Genomic DNA, 16,917 nt, shown 5'->3' with positions numbered 1-16,917 from the left:
TGCATCTTGGAACCGTAAAATCGACTACAGTTGTATTTTGATAGTCAATAATCTGATCAATGCTCACGCTCGATCATTATTTTTACGCCATATGCAAATTTCTTCTTTCTGGTATATATCTACGAGCAAAAACCTTTATAGGTGATATTGTTAAATACTGGCAGCTCAATAAGGTACACCGTTCTATATACATATTTTGCCAATGGCACCGTTGCTTTGTAATAGCTGTAAAAGCAATGTATAGAATGCACTTCATTTTATTCTCTATAAGAAAGCAGTTTCGGGGCTTCCACACACATTAGACAGTTTTCGTTTAGTTTCCTTTCAGATGTGTTGTACTACTATTTTAATGATAAGTCCTGTAAATTTGTGTCTACGATTCAAGAATATAAAGATTGTAAAGAATCAGTAAAAGATAAATAAAGAACGATTGCAGTGTAAAATATATACGTACTGTTGCAGTATTGTGTGAGTAGAGAGTCTGAGCGAAACTAATTTCGCTAGGGGGGGGGATGTGACGTAATCCTAATGCTCGTGGATATGTTTGCCTGCAGGTCAATGACCGTATTTTGTCACTAAGACTTTTTGATCAAAGTACTGTGAGACAACAACATTATACGTAAATAAGGCTAACTTTGCCAATCTGGTTGGTGTGCCGTACAAAACAATTGTTACAAGTTACTCTACGTGAAAGTGAATAGCGGTCTATTACAGCTACATGACTGTGGGTATTCCCATGTCTACCTAGATATTCACTGATAAGACCGACCGAGGAAACCGCAACCTACACTCTATAAATCAACCTGGCCTTTCCAACGACCTTAGTAAAACTAAGCAACATAAATATCAGTATGTGCGTGCCAAGAACACAGCTGATAATGGTGTTCTGTTCGTAGTAGAGTGTTTTTCTGTACACTCAAAAGCAAAAAGTGTATCTTTGTTCAGAATTAAGCCAGTTTATTCCCTGATAATTATGATAGTAATAATAGTATTTGGCGTAAAACGCGCGAGGTAATTGAGGATATAAAAGTGTATAGAGATATAGATAGATAGGTCCATATAGATAGATAAAGAGATATATAAAATCTTTAAGAATAGTCATCAAAGTTAACGTCCATCCGCAACACAGTATCAGACATTCTGCTCCGAATAGGTGGACGAAAGACTTAAACCTTCCCAAAGTCACGTTGATAGAAGTAAGAAAACAACTGACACACACACACACACACACACACATACATACATACAGAGAGAGAGAGAGAGAGAGAGAGAGAGAGAGAGAGAGAGAAAGAAAGAGAGATTCTGTATATTTGCTGATGAATAGATAGGTTTATATCAGGTTAATATCACATGGTTAATAGAGATATTACATTCGATCATTGAACAGTCGAAATCTAATAATGATCTGGAAGTTTGCAATTTCACTAGATTAACATGATTTACTCGCACATTATTTGCTCACAAATATATCTTCTTTCCATTGGACAACCGTGATCATTCCAGTGATCACCACTTATTGAGTATTCCACACACCAGTTACTAGATGGACTTCCATTGGGCTCCGCTCCACCCCATGCAATAAAACATGTTTTCAAATCTGTACCATCAACCCATTGAAAACCAGTAGACGGCTACGGTAAAAAAATGACAAGGGTTAAATTCAGTTACATTTTGTTTTTTTACAGCTATTTCCAAAACGGTCAAAGTTGATACCAATCTAATGATTCGTTATTAGATATTAAGTTTTAACACCACGGAGTTTATATGAAATTGTATATATAGTTTTGTGTAGTAGTGTAGAGTAGTTTGGTGGTGTAAAAAGCCGTATAGTGTACCCAAGCATTGCTTATAGTTAATGCAGTATATGTGTATTATAGTTAATTTGAAGTTATCCTTTTTATAATAATGCGATAACAAATTTAAATATGATATTAATATATAATTTAATAAGATACATGTGTAGCAACAGAAAACGTACCATGCACATGGTCAAGTGTACAAAATACATACCGTGTAGGACAAACCAAGCCAGATATTACAATTCCATATTGGGCTACAGCTTGAAGTGTCAATATCATTCGCCATGCCATTGATAAACTGATGAGTGCCTTCATCTTTATCCATTGCCAGGTCAGCTCCTAAGTCTTGGCATGTTTGCCTGGCTACATCCCAGCTAACTCTGTCCATGCCAATATAGTAACAAGAAGTACCATATCCTTTCCAACCATTTGGACACTCCCAAGTTGCTGTAACGTGCAGACATGTTGTACATCACTCAAGGGTTTTCATCAAATTACCAAAAGTGCTCACATTGATGGTTATGTTATCAATAAACTATTTAGATAGCCAAGTCTAATAGAGGCATTTAACGATTTCATTTGATGTATTAATCTAATCTAATCTAATCTAATCTAATCTAATCTAATCTAATCTAATCTAATCTAATCTAATCTAATCTAATCTAATATGATTTAATCTAATTAAATCTAATCTAATATAATCTTATCTAATCTAATCTAATATAATTTAATCTAATCCAATCTAATATAATACAATCTAATCTAATCCAATCCAATTGAATAGAATTATCTGTTCTAACTTCATCTAAAACATAAACCGCGTCAGAGTCTATAACCATAGCTCTTTTCATTGACACCTATTTTTGTATATATGTATTTTTAGTGTAATTTAGATAAAATTAATAATATGTGACTCTAAAAAAGCTATATGTAATATAAACCTGTCCTTTCTGTCTTAACTTGCCAAATACCATTCATCTGGTCTTTTAATCTAGTTATGCTACCAAGTATTCAAACAACCCTTGTAAACCATAGCCGAAACCCCAACAAACAGTACAATCGTCAACTTCACAGCGTAAATAATATGAGAAGTAAGACCTTAAGCAGTTTCAGATGTTTGCGTAATGAGCGTGAAACTCTACATCCCAACGAATGACATTTACTCCTTATTAAATAGCTTCTCTCTTTATAATCTACGTTATTTATCTGTATATGAACTTGCCTTGCTGAGGTCCATAGGCAAATTCTGCGTCCACAATTATCGACATACACAGAGTTGATATAATGGCAATTGTCAGCTTCATGGTAATTGTCTGCATGTGAATATAGTAAATGTACAATTGACAGCAAGACGGACTTATTCAGTTTTCAACACAAAAAGGCGAACGTAGAAAACGAGGAGGTATAAATAATATAATAATATTTATATTAGATTAATCTTGTGGATCTATAAATATGAGAAAACATTTAACAGATAGCTTCATCAATTAATGTTTTGTAAATGTGAAGTTATTCAAGGAAATATCAAACATTTTAGTCTAACATTTTCTACAACAGATAATATATCATAAGTTTAATCTCTATGTCCAGAATTGTCAACCAAACAATAGTAGGATGGCGGGAAAAAAGTTTAAATGTTTGAGCACACACTTCTCTTTTTCCCGACCACTTATGATTTGTTTTGAATCGAGATGAATCGGTACAGAGCACACACAAATTATGGTTTGTTGCCCGCTATTATGGCGAGAGGAATTGATACTGAGCACACAAATATTTCAATATGGCAATTAAACAAAATTGATTTTCTTTCATATCGAATGCAAATTGATAATAACTATGTTTGTCAGAATACAACAGATCAAAGAACTTACCTTGAGAATATGTAGTTGATTACGTACTTGACAGGGTTGTCTAACGGTGGAAGTCTCCCTACAAATGAAGAGTCGGTAGTCTGCAAGCTGGTATATACATGGTTTATATATCCAGTGCGAGTGAGACAAATAACATGACGTGGCAGTCAATCATTGTGACAGAGGAAAAAACCACCAATCAAAGTGATAAAATGTGACAGATGCATGTGCTATCATGAAAACCTATATTTAAGTATAATCTGAAAAAATGGCCTTTTCTATCCTGTAAACAGTTTGTTCTTTATCAGTGTATACTTACAAGTGGTATAAACAAACATCAACAATGAAAAACCACTGACATTTTAACAATGAAAATAATAGTACTTTGATAACAAAACTACTTTCCACTAGCTGTATATATTTAAAAATTATACAACTGAAAGTTGAAATGAGTGAACAACAAAATACATTTCAGCAGAAAGTGAGTGGAAATGAGGAAACAATTGTTGACAAAACAACAAATCGAGTTTGATCTCACTCTATGAAGAGAATTAGACAAGCATATACAAAGTTACAGCAAGAAAAACTATTAATAACCACCGAGATAACCACAGTTATTGCACCATACTTTGAATAACTTGCCACGTTAATAAAACTGCACCGCTTGCTACCTATCAATCTACGTCTGTGACAACATGTGTTCAAACACGATGTACCGTTAATAGTAACACGTAACCTCGATGCACTGTGTTTTCGTAAAGTGATGTAACCCTAGTACCTGACATGAATACTGTAATGGGGATATTTTATATTTTTACTGAAGTCTTCCTACACCAAATATCTTATTTTGAGGTTTGTTGTTTGTGCTGTTCTGTTAAAAATATGTGCCAACAGTACTACACTACATTGGACCTCGAACTCGACTAGTTTGAACAAACTATTTTTGTGGTCCAGCCAGAAGTTCAAGTTATTCTGTTATATATACTTTTTCTAATTGGCGATGTGATTACTTGATTATTTCATTTTCCTCACTTGATATGTAAAAAATTTTCAACCTCTGGCAAATAAATAATATATACATAATGGATGTATAATGTTTTATGGGAGTTGTGTAACATATACACTGAGACAATTGACCTGCCATTTTGTTTCATAATTATGTGACAATGACACTTATATTCAACCTTGCTAATAATCACATTTGAACATATTTTATTTTTTCACAAATGAATATTAGGCATCAAGAATTGTATGATTACAATTAGGATCTCAAGTGAATATGTACAATGTTCAGAGTATTACTTTGATAATAGCTTAGCTAGTAATGTCATTCAAATGGAGCTTTCAATTGTCCTCATTTTGGTTGCCATAGTAACCAGGACAACTCTTCAAAATTCAGTTCTATAATAATACGTCATTGTGTCAAATATTTAAATCTAAATCCATGTTTTAATTAATCTAACCAATAAACACTTTAATCAATCAATCAATCAATCAACCAACCAACCAACCAACCAACCAACCAACCAACCAATCATTCAATCAATCAATCAACCAACCAACCAATCAATCAATCAATCAATCAATCAATCAATCAATCAATCAATCAATCAATCAATCAATCAATCAATCAATCAATCAATCAATCAATCATAACGTTTAAAGAGCTCCTGTATCCAATACGAAGTAAAGTTCAGAGTCGCTGTACAGTTATGCATTGAAAACTTTGGTAATAAGTATATTTTCAGTTCCTCCAGGTCTCTAGCTAATGCTGACACGTAGCTATTTTCTGTCTGTAAGCCACAATAACACCAAATCATCAACAAATAAAACGTAAGCATTTATTTCACACTAAATGTTATTAGAACACTAATTATAATAATAATAATGTTTATTTTCGCCAGAAAAAAAAGACACAATATCTCGTACAAAGAGCTCGACATTACAAATAAATTTACAGAGCTTAATGTTATAAATTATTCAGATTAGAAAACACACACACACACACACACACACACACACACACACACACACACACACACACACACACATGTAAGGTGAACATTTCTGGCGGGGATCACAAATAGTTCATTCGAACTAGTCTGAATGTGACCCTCAGACACAATGCGAAAAATACTTTTAAAGGTGAACGTCTGTGAAAGATGGTCGAACGGTATAAGAAGTATAACAGCTGTATATGCCGATGGGTAGATTAATTAACAGTAAATGATATCTACATAACATAACAGTGGAATAGCACTGAAAAGAGAAGTTTAGCTGGTAAGTAGCCAGTTCTTCAAGTGATACTTAAATTCATGGCGTTTATTGAGATTCTTGATAAAGTCTGGTATTGAGTTCCAGTGTTTGGTTGCAGCGTACTTGAAGCTATGATGGTTCAAAGAAAGATTAAATTTTGGAGTATAAAAATTGTCACTTGTTGCCTGTCGTGTTGAGTAACTATGAGGTAAAATGTCGAGGTAATTATCAACGCTGTGCGCAAAGCGACTACTTTTTAAATCAAAAATAAACATACAGGTACTAAATTTGCTCTGTTTATGAATATCTAAAATATTAAGTTTACGAAAAATAGGAGCAGTGTGAGCACGAAAGTCTGCGAAAGTAATAAGGCGAACTATTTGCTTCTGTAACTTCAAGATAGGATTTAACAAGCTCATATAGGTATTGCCCCAAATTTCAATACAATACGATATGTGTGGTAAGATCATGGAGTTGTACAGTAGGATAAGTGTTGATTGGGGAACGATATGACGGAGTTTTGAAATAATCCCTACAATTGGTGCAATTGAATTTCTAACCTTGTCAATGTGAGGTTTCCAAGTCATATGTTCATCTAGGAATACTCCCAGATAGTTGGTTGAAGAGACACCAAGTATGGGAGAATTACCAATGTTCAGACTACCAGATACATTGACGGATCTCTGGGGTGTTTTTATTATCATGTAGTTCGTTTTTTCGGAATTTATAGTCAGTTTGTTCGCATTACACCAATCGCAGACTTTCCTGAAATCAATATCGATCTGATTTAGATTGACAGTATTAGTCTGGTTCTTGATAAATTGGAATAAATTCGTATCATCTGCAAAGAGTCTGAAGTCAAATGATCCAGTGGAGTTAACAATGTCATTGATATAGATTAGAAACAAGATAGGACCTAGTATTGATCCTTGCGGAACACCACAACTTATTGACATGCATGATGAAGAACTATCACTGATATTTACAGTTTGCTTACGATTGGTCAGATAGCTTTTGAACCAGAGTAGTGGTAAACCCCTTATGCCATAATGTTCTAATTTACATAACAAAATGTCATGATTGATTGTATCAAATGCTTTTCTAAGGTCTATAAAAATTCCAAATGTCAAAAATCCCTTGTCCAATTTTTCAGCAATGTTAGCGACCAGATCAGCAAGAGCCAGTTTTGTACTGTGCTTCTTGCGAAAGCCGAACTGTGTTTCTATTAAAATATTATATTTTTCGAGGTAGTTAAGTAATTGCTTATTTATAACGGATTCAATTATTTTGCTGATAATTGGCAAGATCGAGATCGGTCGATAATTACCAACATCTTGGGCAGAGCCCTTCTTATAGACTGGGATCACTTTTGCAACTTTTAAATCATCTGGGATGGTACCTTGGATCAGTGAACAGTTAATCACATGGGTGAGTGGAGCGGAAATTATATTTGCGGCATGTTTCACCAATTTTGGATGAACCATGTCTTGCCCGGTGGCTTTTTCAGGGTCCAGTTTTTGAATTTCACTAAGAACTTCGTTCTCACACACAGGTCGAAAGTAAAAAGAGTTGACGTAGTTACCTCTAAGATATTGATTAAAATCAGAAATAGTTGTTATCCTCGCTGCAAGCTTAGGACCAACATTCGTAAAGTAGTAATTAAATTCTTCAGCTATATCTTTGTTTTCTGAAAGGAGAGTTTTTTGAGGGTCTCTTCCTTTGATACTGTCTGGGATAAGGTTTGACTTACTTTTGTTTAAAATTTCCTTTATCACTCGCCATGTCTTGTTAGTGTTTCCATGAGATGAAGTGAATAGATTAGCATAATGACTTTTCTTTGCTGACTTGAGGAGCTTCGACAAGATATTCCTGTACGCTGTGTACTTAATTTTGATATGATGATCATGGGGGTTACTTTTCATTTTCTTGAATAATCTATGCTTTGTAGAAATAGATTTGAGCAAACCCTTGGAAAGCCAAGGTTTCTGGATTGGTTTTGGCTTGTGATGAGACGATTTCAGGCGGAGATGTTTTCTCAGTACACTATAGAATAAGTTATAGAAATTTGCATAGGCATCAGTCGGGTCACGGCAGTCATAAACTGTTTGCCATGGTATATCATCCAAATCAGCAAGGAAAGCGTCTTTGTTATAGCTCTTAAAGTCATAACGTTGAAAGGTAGTGTTAGGTTTGAAAACGTGGTTAAACTGTTTGATGATACCGAATATGGGATAGTGGTCGGTAATGTCTGACAGAATAACTCCGCTTTCAATGAAATAGTCAGTGATGGTAGAAAGAAAGTGATCAATGGTTGAACTTGAAGACGAAGTTACTCGGGTAGGGGTGTTAATTAACTGTGAGAAATTGTATGTGTTTAAAAGAGAGTTGTAATGAATAGCAGGTGTATTGTCAAAGGAAGTATCGATGTTTACATCACCAAGGATTACAAATTCCCTTCCCTTGATTGACATCTGGTCGATGCATGCTTCAAAACTATCAAAGAATTCGTCATATGGCGTATTGGGTCTACGGTAAATAACACCTACCACAACTCTTTTGTTTTCAATGACACATTCAACAAAAATAGACTCACAATGTGCAATACTTTTTGAATTTATGCGGGTGGTTTGCAAGGAGTTGTGAGTGTACAGTGCAACACCGCCACCCTGAGAACCCTTACGATTACATGTGATAAGATTAAACGAAGGTAAATTGTAAAGGCAACAGTTTGAATCTGGTTTCAACCATGTTTCTGACAGAGCAATAAAGTGAAAATTCTGCTGTAAGATGCTAAGCAAGGACACAAAATCATCGTAATGTTTTGACAATGATCTTATGTTTAGATGCAGGAAAGAACAAGCATTACATGATATCTCTCTGTTTTCATTGAACTGATCAACACTATATGACTTACAGTTGTATTTGATTATGGCTTCTTCAGTCATTCATGTGAAATGATTAAGTACTATTGGAAATATTAATCGGTAAGAGTTACTTTATACGTTGAATGTCGTCTTCTGACTTTATCTTCACTACAGGTGAATCATCTTCTTTCCTAGTGAATATATTTCCGTTCTGTGTCCAGATGTGTTTCCATCTTGCTTCTTTTCGTCTTCTGTTCGTCTCATGAAATAACTTCTTATTCTTACTGGTTAATTGTTCGTTGATGTAAATTCGACCGTCTTCCCTTTTCGTTGTTGGCAGACCTATGTCCGATATCTTCTTGTTTTGTAGAAGTTTCTTTGCTTTGTATATCTTGTTGCGTACACTTCTCCTTGTGAAACGTACGATGATTGCAGGTTGTTGTTGACCGGTTTTCTTTGGGAGGCGATGACTGATGTCAATATCACTTGCTGTCACTGGTACTCCAATAGCTTCAGCTACTTTTATAACAATGTCATCTGTGTTTTCATCTTGTATTTCATGTATACCCTGTATTTCGAGGTTATTCCGTCGAGTATACTGTTGCAGGTCTTCGATTTCGTTCTCGGCGTCTTTGAGTCTTTTGTCTGCTATTTGCAACTGTTGACGTAGTGACTTATTTTCTGTGAGGATGTCTTGCATTTGCTTTCTGTGTTCTTCAAACAATGTATTCATGTAAGTGACTGACCGCTGTAGTTGATCCAGAGTAATTGTCATCGTGGAGAGTTGGTCTACTTTCTGCCAAAGGGCATCAAGTCTCTGTTCAATAGGACCTGTTGATGGTGAACTTTTCACACTCTCCGCCATCTTGTCTTTGTTATTGTCAATCTTCTCGGCTGTTCTTGGAAAACGTTTTGATTCACATTTTCTACACAATTGCAGATCTCCTTGACATGACCGTACGCCCCTTGTGGTATCACAGTCATTGCACTTCATTTTACATGGAATAATAGTGCCTCACCGCTTCCAGTGGGGACTTATTCTGGAGAGGCTATCAGAGCGTGCACACTCGGTGACGTTCACATTGAGTAGTTACTAATTCACTCGTCCTATACAGCAGGAAGGGTGGTGACGAAACCAAATATATCGATGCCCATAGTCATACCTGAAACAATATAAGTGATGGTTATTCTGATTAATAAGTAAAATGGTTATCATTAATTAAGTTATTATAACATTTGAAACCGACAAGTTCCTGAGGTTGCAGTTTTGTCACGAAAAAGTAATACATAGCATAGAATATACGTTTCAGAGAAATCATTGGAGGAATTTGTTTTGAAGTTGTGTAGGCGCTGTATACAAATTTGACAGAGAAAGTAGAATGTATATTTACATAGAATCTGGGTATAGCTATTTAGGCACATTTTCATCACAATGCTGAGAATTAACACATGTAATTGTAAAGAATTGTGTTCTAATTAAGATGGTAACTAGTCAATTCAATGATTGCTCACGACTGTCATAGCAAAATCTGCCAAATCAAAACATATTTTCTGAACGTTTACTTTAAGGGCATCTTGACGTGAATTGTTTCACACTGTCTATATTATTTAAAAACAAACAAACAAACAAACAAACAAACAAACAAACTAACAAACTAACAAACAACGAAAAGTTTTAAAAAAAAACTTTGAACAAAGGAAACACATAAATGTAAATCCTAACATACCGAGGTGGTTACTGAATTAAGCGGTGAATTATTTTCTCACAGATATATCTTCTATGTGATTGACAACTATGATCATTCCAGTAGACGCCATCTGTTGATATTTCGTATTCCAGACACCAATTACTATCTGGATTCCCATTAGGTTCCCCTCCATTCCATGGGGTGAAACTGGTTTGCAAAGTTGTATCATCAATCCATTTATAACCTGTAGATTGCTACAGTAAAAAATCAAAATAGGACATTAGTATTATGATAGAATGCTTCAAATCTTGTAAATTAGGGTGAAGTGCAAAAGAGTAGACTAAACAAAAATAGAATAGAATAGAATAGAATAGAATAGAATAGAATAGAATAGAATAGAATAGAATAGAGTAGAGATGAGTACAAAAAAGAACAGTAGGATAAAATAGAGGAGTAGAAGTGAATAGGATAGAGTAGAGTAGGAAATCGTAGAGTAGAGTAGAGTAGAGTAGAGTAGTGTACAGTAGTGTACAGTAGTGTAGAGTAGAGTAGAGTAGAGTAGAGTAGAGTAGGGTAGAGTAGTGTAGAGTAGACTACAGTAGAGTAGAGTAGAGTACAGTAGTGTAGAGTAGCGTAGTGTACAGTAGTGTAGTGTAGAGTAGAGTAGAGTAGTGTAGAGTAGTGTAGAGTAGAGTAGTGTAGTGTACAGTAGTGTAGAGTAGCGTAGTGTACAGTAGTGTAGAGTAGAGTAGAGTAGAGTAGAGTAGTGTAGAGTAGTGTAGAGTACAGTAGAGTAGGGTAGAGTAGTGTAGTGTACATCTAGAGGATCGTAGAGTAGAGTAGAGTAGTGTAGAGTAGAGTAGAGTAGGGTACAGTAGAGTACAATAGAGTAGAGTAGAGTAGAGTGGAGTAGAGTACAGTAGAGTAGGGTGGAGTAGTGTAGTGTACATCTAGAGGATCGTAGAGTAGAGTAGTGTAGAGTACAGTAGAGTAGTGTACAGTAGTGTAGAGTACAGTACAGTAGAGTACAGTAGAGTAGAGTAGAGTAGAGTAGAGTAGTGTAGAGTACAGTAGAGTAGTGTACAGTAGTGTAGAGTACAGTACAGTAGAGTACAGTAGAGTAGAGTAGAGTAGTGTAGTGTACATCTAGAGGAGCGTAGATTAGTGGTGCAATATAGAGTAGTGAGCATATATTAAAAATAAAACCTTTATAACACAATGCAATAGCCCATATCATTTATAAAAAAGATAATCATTGAGATTACGAGTAAGAATTATTCCTTTGACAAAAAAAAACACTGTAAAAATAGATATAATAAAATTACTTTTGAGGTACACAAAAAACAATAGAAGTTTGTTTGAAATGCGCATCCGTACAAAATCTACTTTCCACATTCGTAAATGCAGACAGGGTGAAATCAAGGTACATACTGTATACTTTAATCCAAACCACACATTACAAGCCCAGATTGGACTACAGCCGGCGGTGTCCAATTCATTTACTATGCCTTTGATCAAATTATGCATGCCTTCGTCTTTATCCATCGCCAGGTCAGCTCCTAAGCTCTGGCACGTCTGTCGAGCTTCAGCCCAACCAACTCTGTCCATGCCGATATGGTAGCAAGAGGTACCACGTTCTTTCCAGCCACTAGGACACTCCGTTGTTACTATAAGGCAAATATTTCAAGAATTTAAATTCAGAAAATAGATAAGTAGCTCCTGATTTTATTTCATTTTTTAAGTTAGTTTTTGAGAAATTGTTTAGATCAAAAAAACAAGATACTCGTTGGTCACTACACCTCTGTGATAGTTTGTTAAGACAAAGACTGTGACTGTACTCTATAAATTCAACATACAATCTAAAGAATTGTAATTAAATTTAAGGGTTAAACCTGACCAAGGGTACAGACATTTTCAAGGAAACAGAAGAAGATTCTCAACTTATCACCTAATGTTTTTTTATTGTAGCTAATCGTTAGAGTCAGTAGCTTAAACTAGGGTAGTTGGGGTTACCGGAATCTTACCATATTTTTAGTCGGCCATATCCTTCATGATCTCAAAGTCATACATGCATTTGCAAACGTTTACCTGCTTAGTCAACCCCTTCCCTCCCACCAATCTATCCAGCTCCGACGACTCAAACCAAAATACAGCCACATATAAAGAACACACTTTCCATAATGATCCTTACAATGCGGAAGGTATACATGGTTCAATTGTAACATCGTTACCATAACAGTGATATTTAAGAAGGTGCATTGAACATAAAGTACAATAAATAAAAAATATGGATATGTACTAATCGATTAACCTATTATATGGAGTTATATTACTATAAAGTAAGATACACTATCTTGTAAAATAATGCTAGCTATAATATATATACCTGGGATATTTGTGGAATCCGCCATTTCACAGATATATCTTCTCTGTGTTTGACAATCATGATCATTCCAGTAGACGCCATCTGTTGCTATTTCGTATTCCAGACACCAATTACTATCTGGGTTCCCATTAGGTTCCCCTCCATTCCAAGGGGTGAAACTAGCTTGCAAAGCTGTATTGTCAATCCATTGATAACCAGTAGATTGCTAAAGTAAAGAAATAGTTCTATTGTTTTATAATGAATAAGAATATAGGATTGCGATGGTATGCTTCCAAATTTGTTTACGACTGACAAACTAGACTGAAAGGTATAGAGGGAGGTAAAAAAAACAGATACAAAAGTAACTTTCGTAGGGGGCAAAGCCTATTTAGAGTTTTATAGAATCGATATTATTGTCGGAATGCAATACAGTACAGTACTGTACAGTACAGTACAGTACTGTACAGTACAGTACAGTACAGTACAGTACAGTACAGTACAGTATAGTACAGTACTGTACAGTACAGTACAGTATAGTACAGTACTGTACAGTACAGTACACTGCAGTACAAACAGTACAGTGCAGTACAGTACAGTACACTGCAGTACAATACAGTACAGTACAGTACAAATACAGTACACTGTAGTACAAACAGTACAGTAAGTACAGTACAGTACAGTACACTGCAGTACAAACAGTACAGTACAGTACAGTACAGTGCAGTTCAGTACACTGCAGTACAAACAGTACAGTACAGTACACTGAAGTACAAACAGTACAGTAAGTACAGTACAGTACAGTACGCTGCAGTACAAACAGTACAGTACAGTTCAGTACAGTACAGTACACTGCAGTACAGTACATTACAGTACACTGCAGTACAAACAGTACAGTACACTGCAGTACAAACAGTACAATACAGTACAGTACAGTACACTGTAGTACAAACAGTACAGTAAGTACAGTACAGTACAGTACACAGCAGTACAAACAGTACAGTACAGTTCAGTACACTGCAGTACAAACAGTACAGTACAGTACAGTACAGTACAGTACAGTACAGTACACTGCAGTACAAACAGTACAGTACAGTACGGTACAGTACAGTACAGTACACTGCAGTACAAACAGTACAGTAAGTACAGTACAGTACATTGTAGTACAAACAGTACAGTACGGTACAGTACAGTACACTGCAGTACAAACAATACAGTACAGTACAGTACAGTTCAGTACACTGCAGTACAAACAGTACAAACAGTACAGTACAGTACAGTACACTGAAGTACAAACAGTACAGTAAGTACAGTACAGTACACTGCAGTACAAACAGTACAGTACAGTACAGTTTAGTACAGTACAGTACACTGCAGTACAGTACATTACAGTACACTGCAGTACAAACAGTACAGTATAGTAGAATAGAGTAAAGTACAGTGTAGTATAGTACAGTACAAACAGTACAGTACAGTACAGTACAGTACAGTACAGTACAGTACAGTTTAGCACAGTACAAGTACAGTACACTGCAGTACAAATAGTACAGTACAGTTCAGTACAGTACAAACAGTACAGTACAGTACAGTACACTGTAGTACAAACAGTACAATACAGTACAGTACAGTACAAGTACATTACAGTACAGGTACAGTACAGCACAGTACAGTACAGTACAGGTTAACAACAAAGCATGTACTGTACTGTACTGTACTGTACCTGTACTGTAATGTACTTGTACTGTACTGCACTGTACTGTACAGTACAGTACAGTACACTGCAGTACAAACAGTACAGTACAGTACAGGTACAGTGCAGTATAGTAAAAGTGCAGTAAAACAGTACAGTACAGTACAGTGCAGTACAGTACAAGCACATTACAGTACAGGTACAGTACAGTACAGTACAGTACAGTACATTACAGTACACGTACAGTGCAGTATAGTAAAAGTGCAGTACAGTACAGGTACAGTACAGTACAGTACAGTACAGTACAGTACAGTACGTTAACAACAAAGCATGAAAAATGTTTGCAATTATCAAATTGAATATGTAATAAGTGATATCTAAATACACAACTAGTTTACATATTTTTAAATTGAAGAATCTAAATAAAGATATATACCGCAAAGTGTAATCCAAACCACACATTACAAGCCCAAACTGGACTACAGCCGGTGGTGTCCCTTTCTTTTACCATGCCTTTGATAAAATTATGATAGTTTTCATTTTTATCCACCGCCAGGTCAGCTCCTAAACTCTGACACGTTTGTCGAGCGTCATACCAGCTAACTCTGTCCATGCCGATAAGGTAGCAAGAGGTACCGTATACTGTCCAGCCATCAGGACACTTCTTAGTTTCTGTAATGTGTAAACATGTGTTTGATATCAGTCAAGGGTTTTATCAAATCACGACACGTTTAATCCAGTACTGGATAGTACAAATAGAACTTATTGAGGCACAAAATGCAGTTTTTTTATTTTTCCAGGATCTTGCATCTCGTTGACGTGGCACAAATACTTACACCACCAGCATATTGTTAATGTAGCTGCATGTCTTCTATAACCTCGAAATATTTCGAAGATACTTGGCATTGTTCCTGCAACTCAGCTTAAGAACATGGCGTGAGCCAGGACCTGATTACAGTTTAATTTTCTGTATACTTCAATTTTATTTTATTGTATTTATTTCATCTGAGCTTTGTAACTGTCAGTAACTCAACTGGAATTATTATTTGTTCGAATAAACTATTTAAATGGTATGATAAGACAGCCTGTCACATAACTCCCGTTTAGTATTATAGATAGTGCACATGGCGTGTGCGTATATAAAGGATACCCCCCCCCACACACACACACAGTTATACATGCTTCATCATACATACCGACCGTTAGGGATGCCAAAGTGTCTTTTAAAGCTGCAATCTCCTGCTCGAAATATTGTCGTTGTTCAAGTAATGTTTGTTCCAGGGCTGAAATACCAACTGTACATGGCTCAGGGTGTTCACTGGACTGTGACGATTCGTATTCGGATTCGGATATACGTGTTTCAAGCTGTGTCAGTTGTTGACTTAGCTGAGCCAGTACTCCTGCCAAGTTATCGCTCTCCGTGTCAATTTTCTGAATTTGTCGGTCATTTTGTTCCAGTCTAATGCCGTGAAGCTCAATATTGTCAAGGACATCGACAAGATCAGTAACAGTTTGTTCGATATCAGAACACACACCATCCGAGTTGGTTGGTATGGTAAACAGAAATGCACACACATCAGATCTGTAACAGTAGTTCTCACCGGATACACATTCTGTGACGTCACCGTTGCAGTTAACAATGCTGCTGTTCCATATGAGAAGACAGACCAACAACCTGATCCTGACTTTTCCAGACATGATTGACTGGTTAAGGGGTGTATACATACAGGGGCTAGTCAAGAACAGTTTATGCAGTTAGAAGTAATGGACGAATGTGATGAGAAGCAGTTAATTTTTTTCTAATGTAGGTACATCTGATTTAAATACAAAGAGGTTCGAAAGGACAAAGATAAGGCAAATACGCTTGTTTACTGTACAATAGTGTATATGACAAATCTCAGACCACTTCATTTAGTGGTGAAGGACAAATATAGCAACAGTTTATTAGATGAATAAACAAAACGATACAAGTTCAAATATTTTCTGAATATTAGCATGCAAGTTCAAAGTCTGTTAATGTCCGTACTAGACCAGCCAATCGTACAGATTACAACACACTGTAACAACACGTGCAGAAAGGTCATTGACTTTACAATTCTCAGAATATATAAAAATTACAAACTAAACAAGTTGAAAATTATAAAAACACTGGTAACATTGCACGTCATTTTGAGCACTTGAGAGTGTGTCTGGGTCTTTCGTTGGAAAGTTTATGTGAAATGAACAGTCAGACTATTCAGATCTGAGACATCACTACTATCAACATCAACATGACGTGGCTAACATTAGTCCATAAACTTGTAGTGCTGTTACTATTAACAGAAATCGACATGACGTGTGGCTATCAGTGACACTAGTCCAAAGACTTGTACTGCTGTTACTATATATCAAAAAATCTCTCCATACCA

The 16,917-nt window shown here is 35.8% G+C and overlaps 1 protein-coding gene across 1 annotated transcript; it reads right to left on the bottom strand.

Annotated features, from left to right (window-relative positions):
- Window positions 1–1,316: 1,316 nt before the first annotated feature.
- On the bottom strand, window positions 1,317–3,778 carry LOC144440312 (hepatic lectin-like). Its single transcript, XM_078129672.1, has 4 exons — window positions 3,671–3,778; window positions 3,022–3,112; window positions 2,011–2,246; window positions 1,317–1,631 (listed from the first exon to the last, which is right to left on the bottom strand). Exons 2-4 carry the CDS (start codon window positions 3,101–3,103, stop codon window positions 1,440–1,442), a joined length of 510 nt encoding a protein of 169 aa, XP_077985798.1. The 5' UTR covers window positions 3,104–3,112; window positions 3,671–3,778; the 3' UTR covers window positions 1,317–1,439.
- Between the last annotated feature and the right edge of the window lie 13,139 nt (window positions 3,779–16,917).

This window comes from Glandiceps talaboti, chromosome 9 (assembly GCF_964340395.1).
Source record: "Glandiceps talaboti chromosome 9, keGlaTala1.1, whole genome shotgun sequence".
In the NCBI taxonomy this organism is placed as follows: Eukaryota; Metazoa; Hemichordata; class Enteropneusta; family Spengelidae; genus Glandiceps; species Glandiceps talaboti.
The sequence above is the reverse complement of the archived record's forward strand: the minus strand, read 5'-3'. Positions and strand labels throughout refer to the sequence as shown.

What these genes read in the sequence shown, in the direction of transcription:
- LOC144440312 (XM_078129672.1), bottom strand. Translation starts at nt 3,103, where the DNA reads ATGAAGCTGACAATTGCCATTATATCAACTCTGTGTATGTCGATAATT. An exon ending in TGCCTATGGACCTCAGCAAG is followed by an intron (nt 2,247 to 3,021) that starts GCAAGTTCATAT and finishes TGCACGTTACAG; the next exon opens with CAACTTGGGAGTGTCCAAAT. An exon ending in GGCTTGGTTTGTCCTACACG is followed by an intron (nt 1,632 to 2,010) that starts GTATGTATTTTG and finishes TTTTTACCGTAG; the next exon opens with CCGTCTACTGGTTTTCAATG.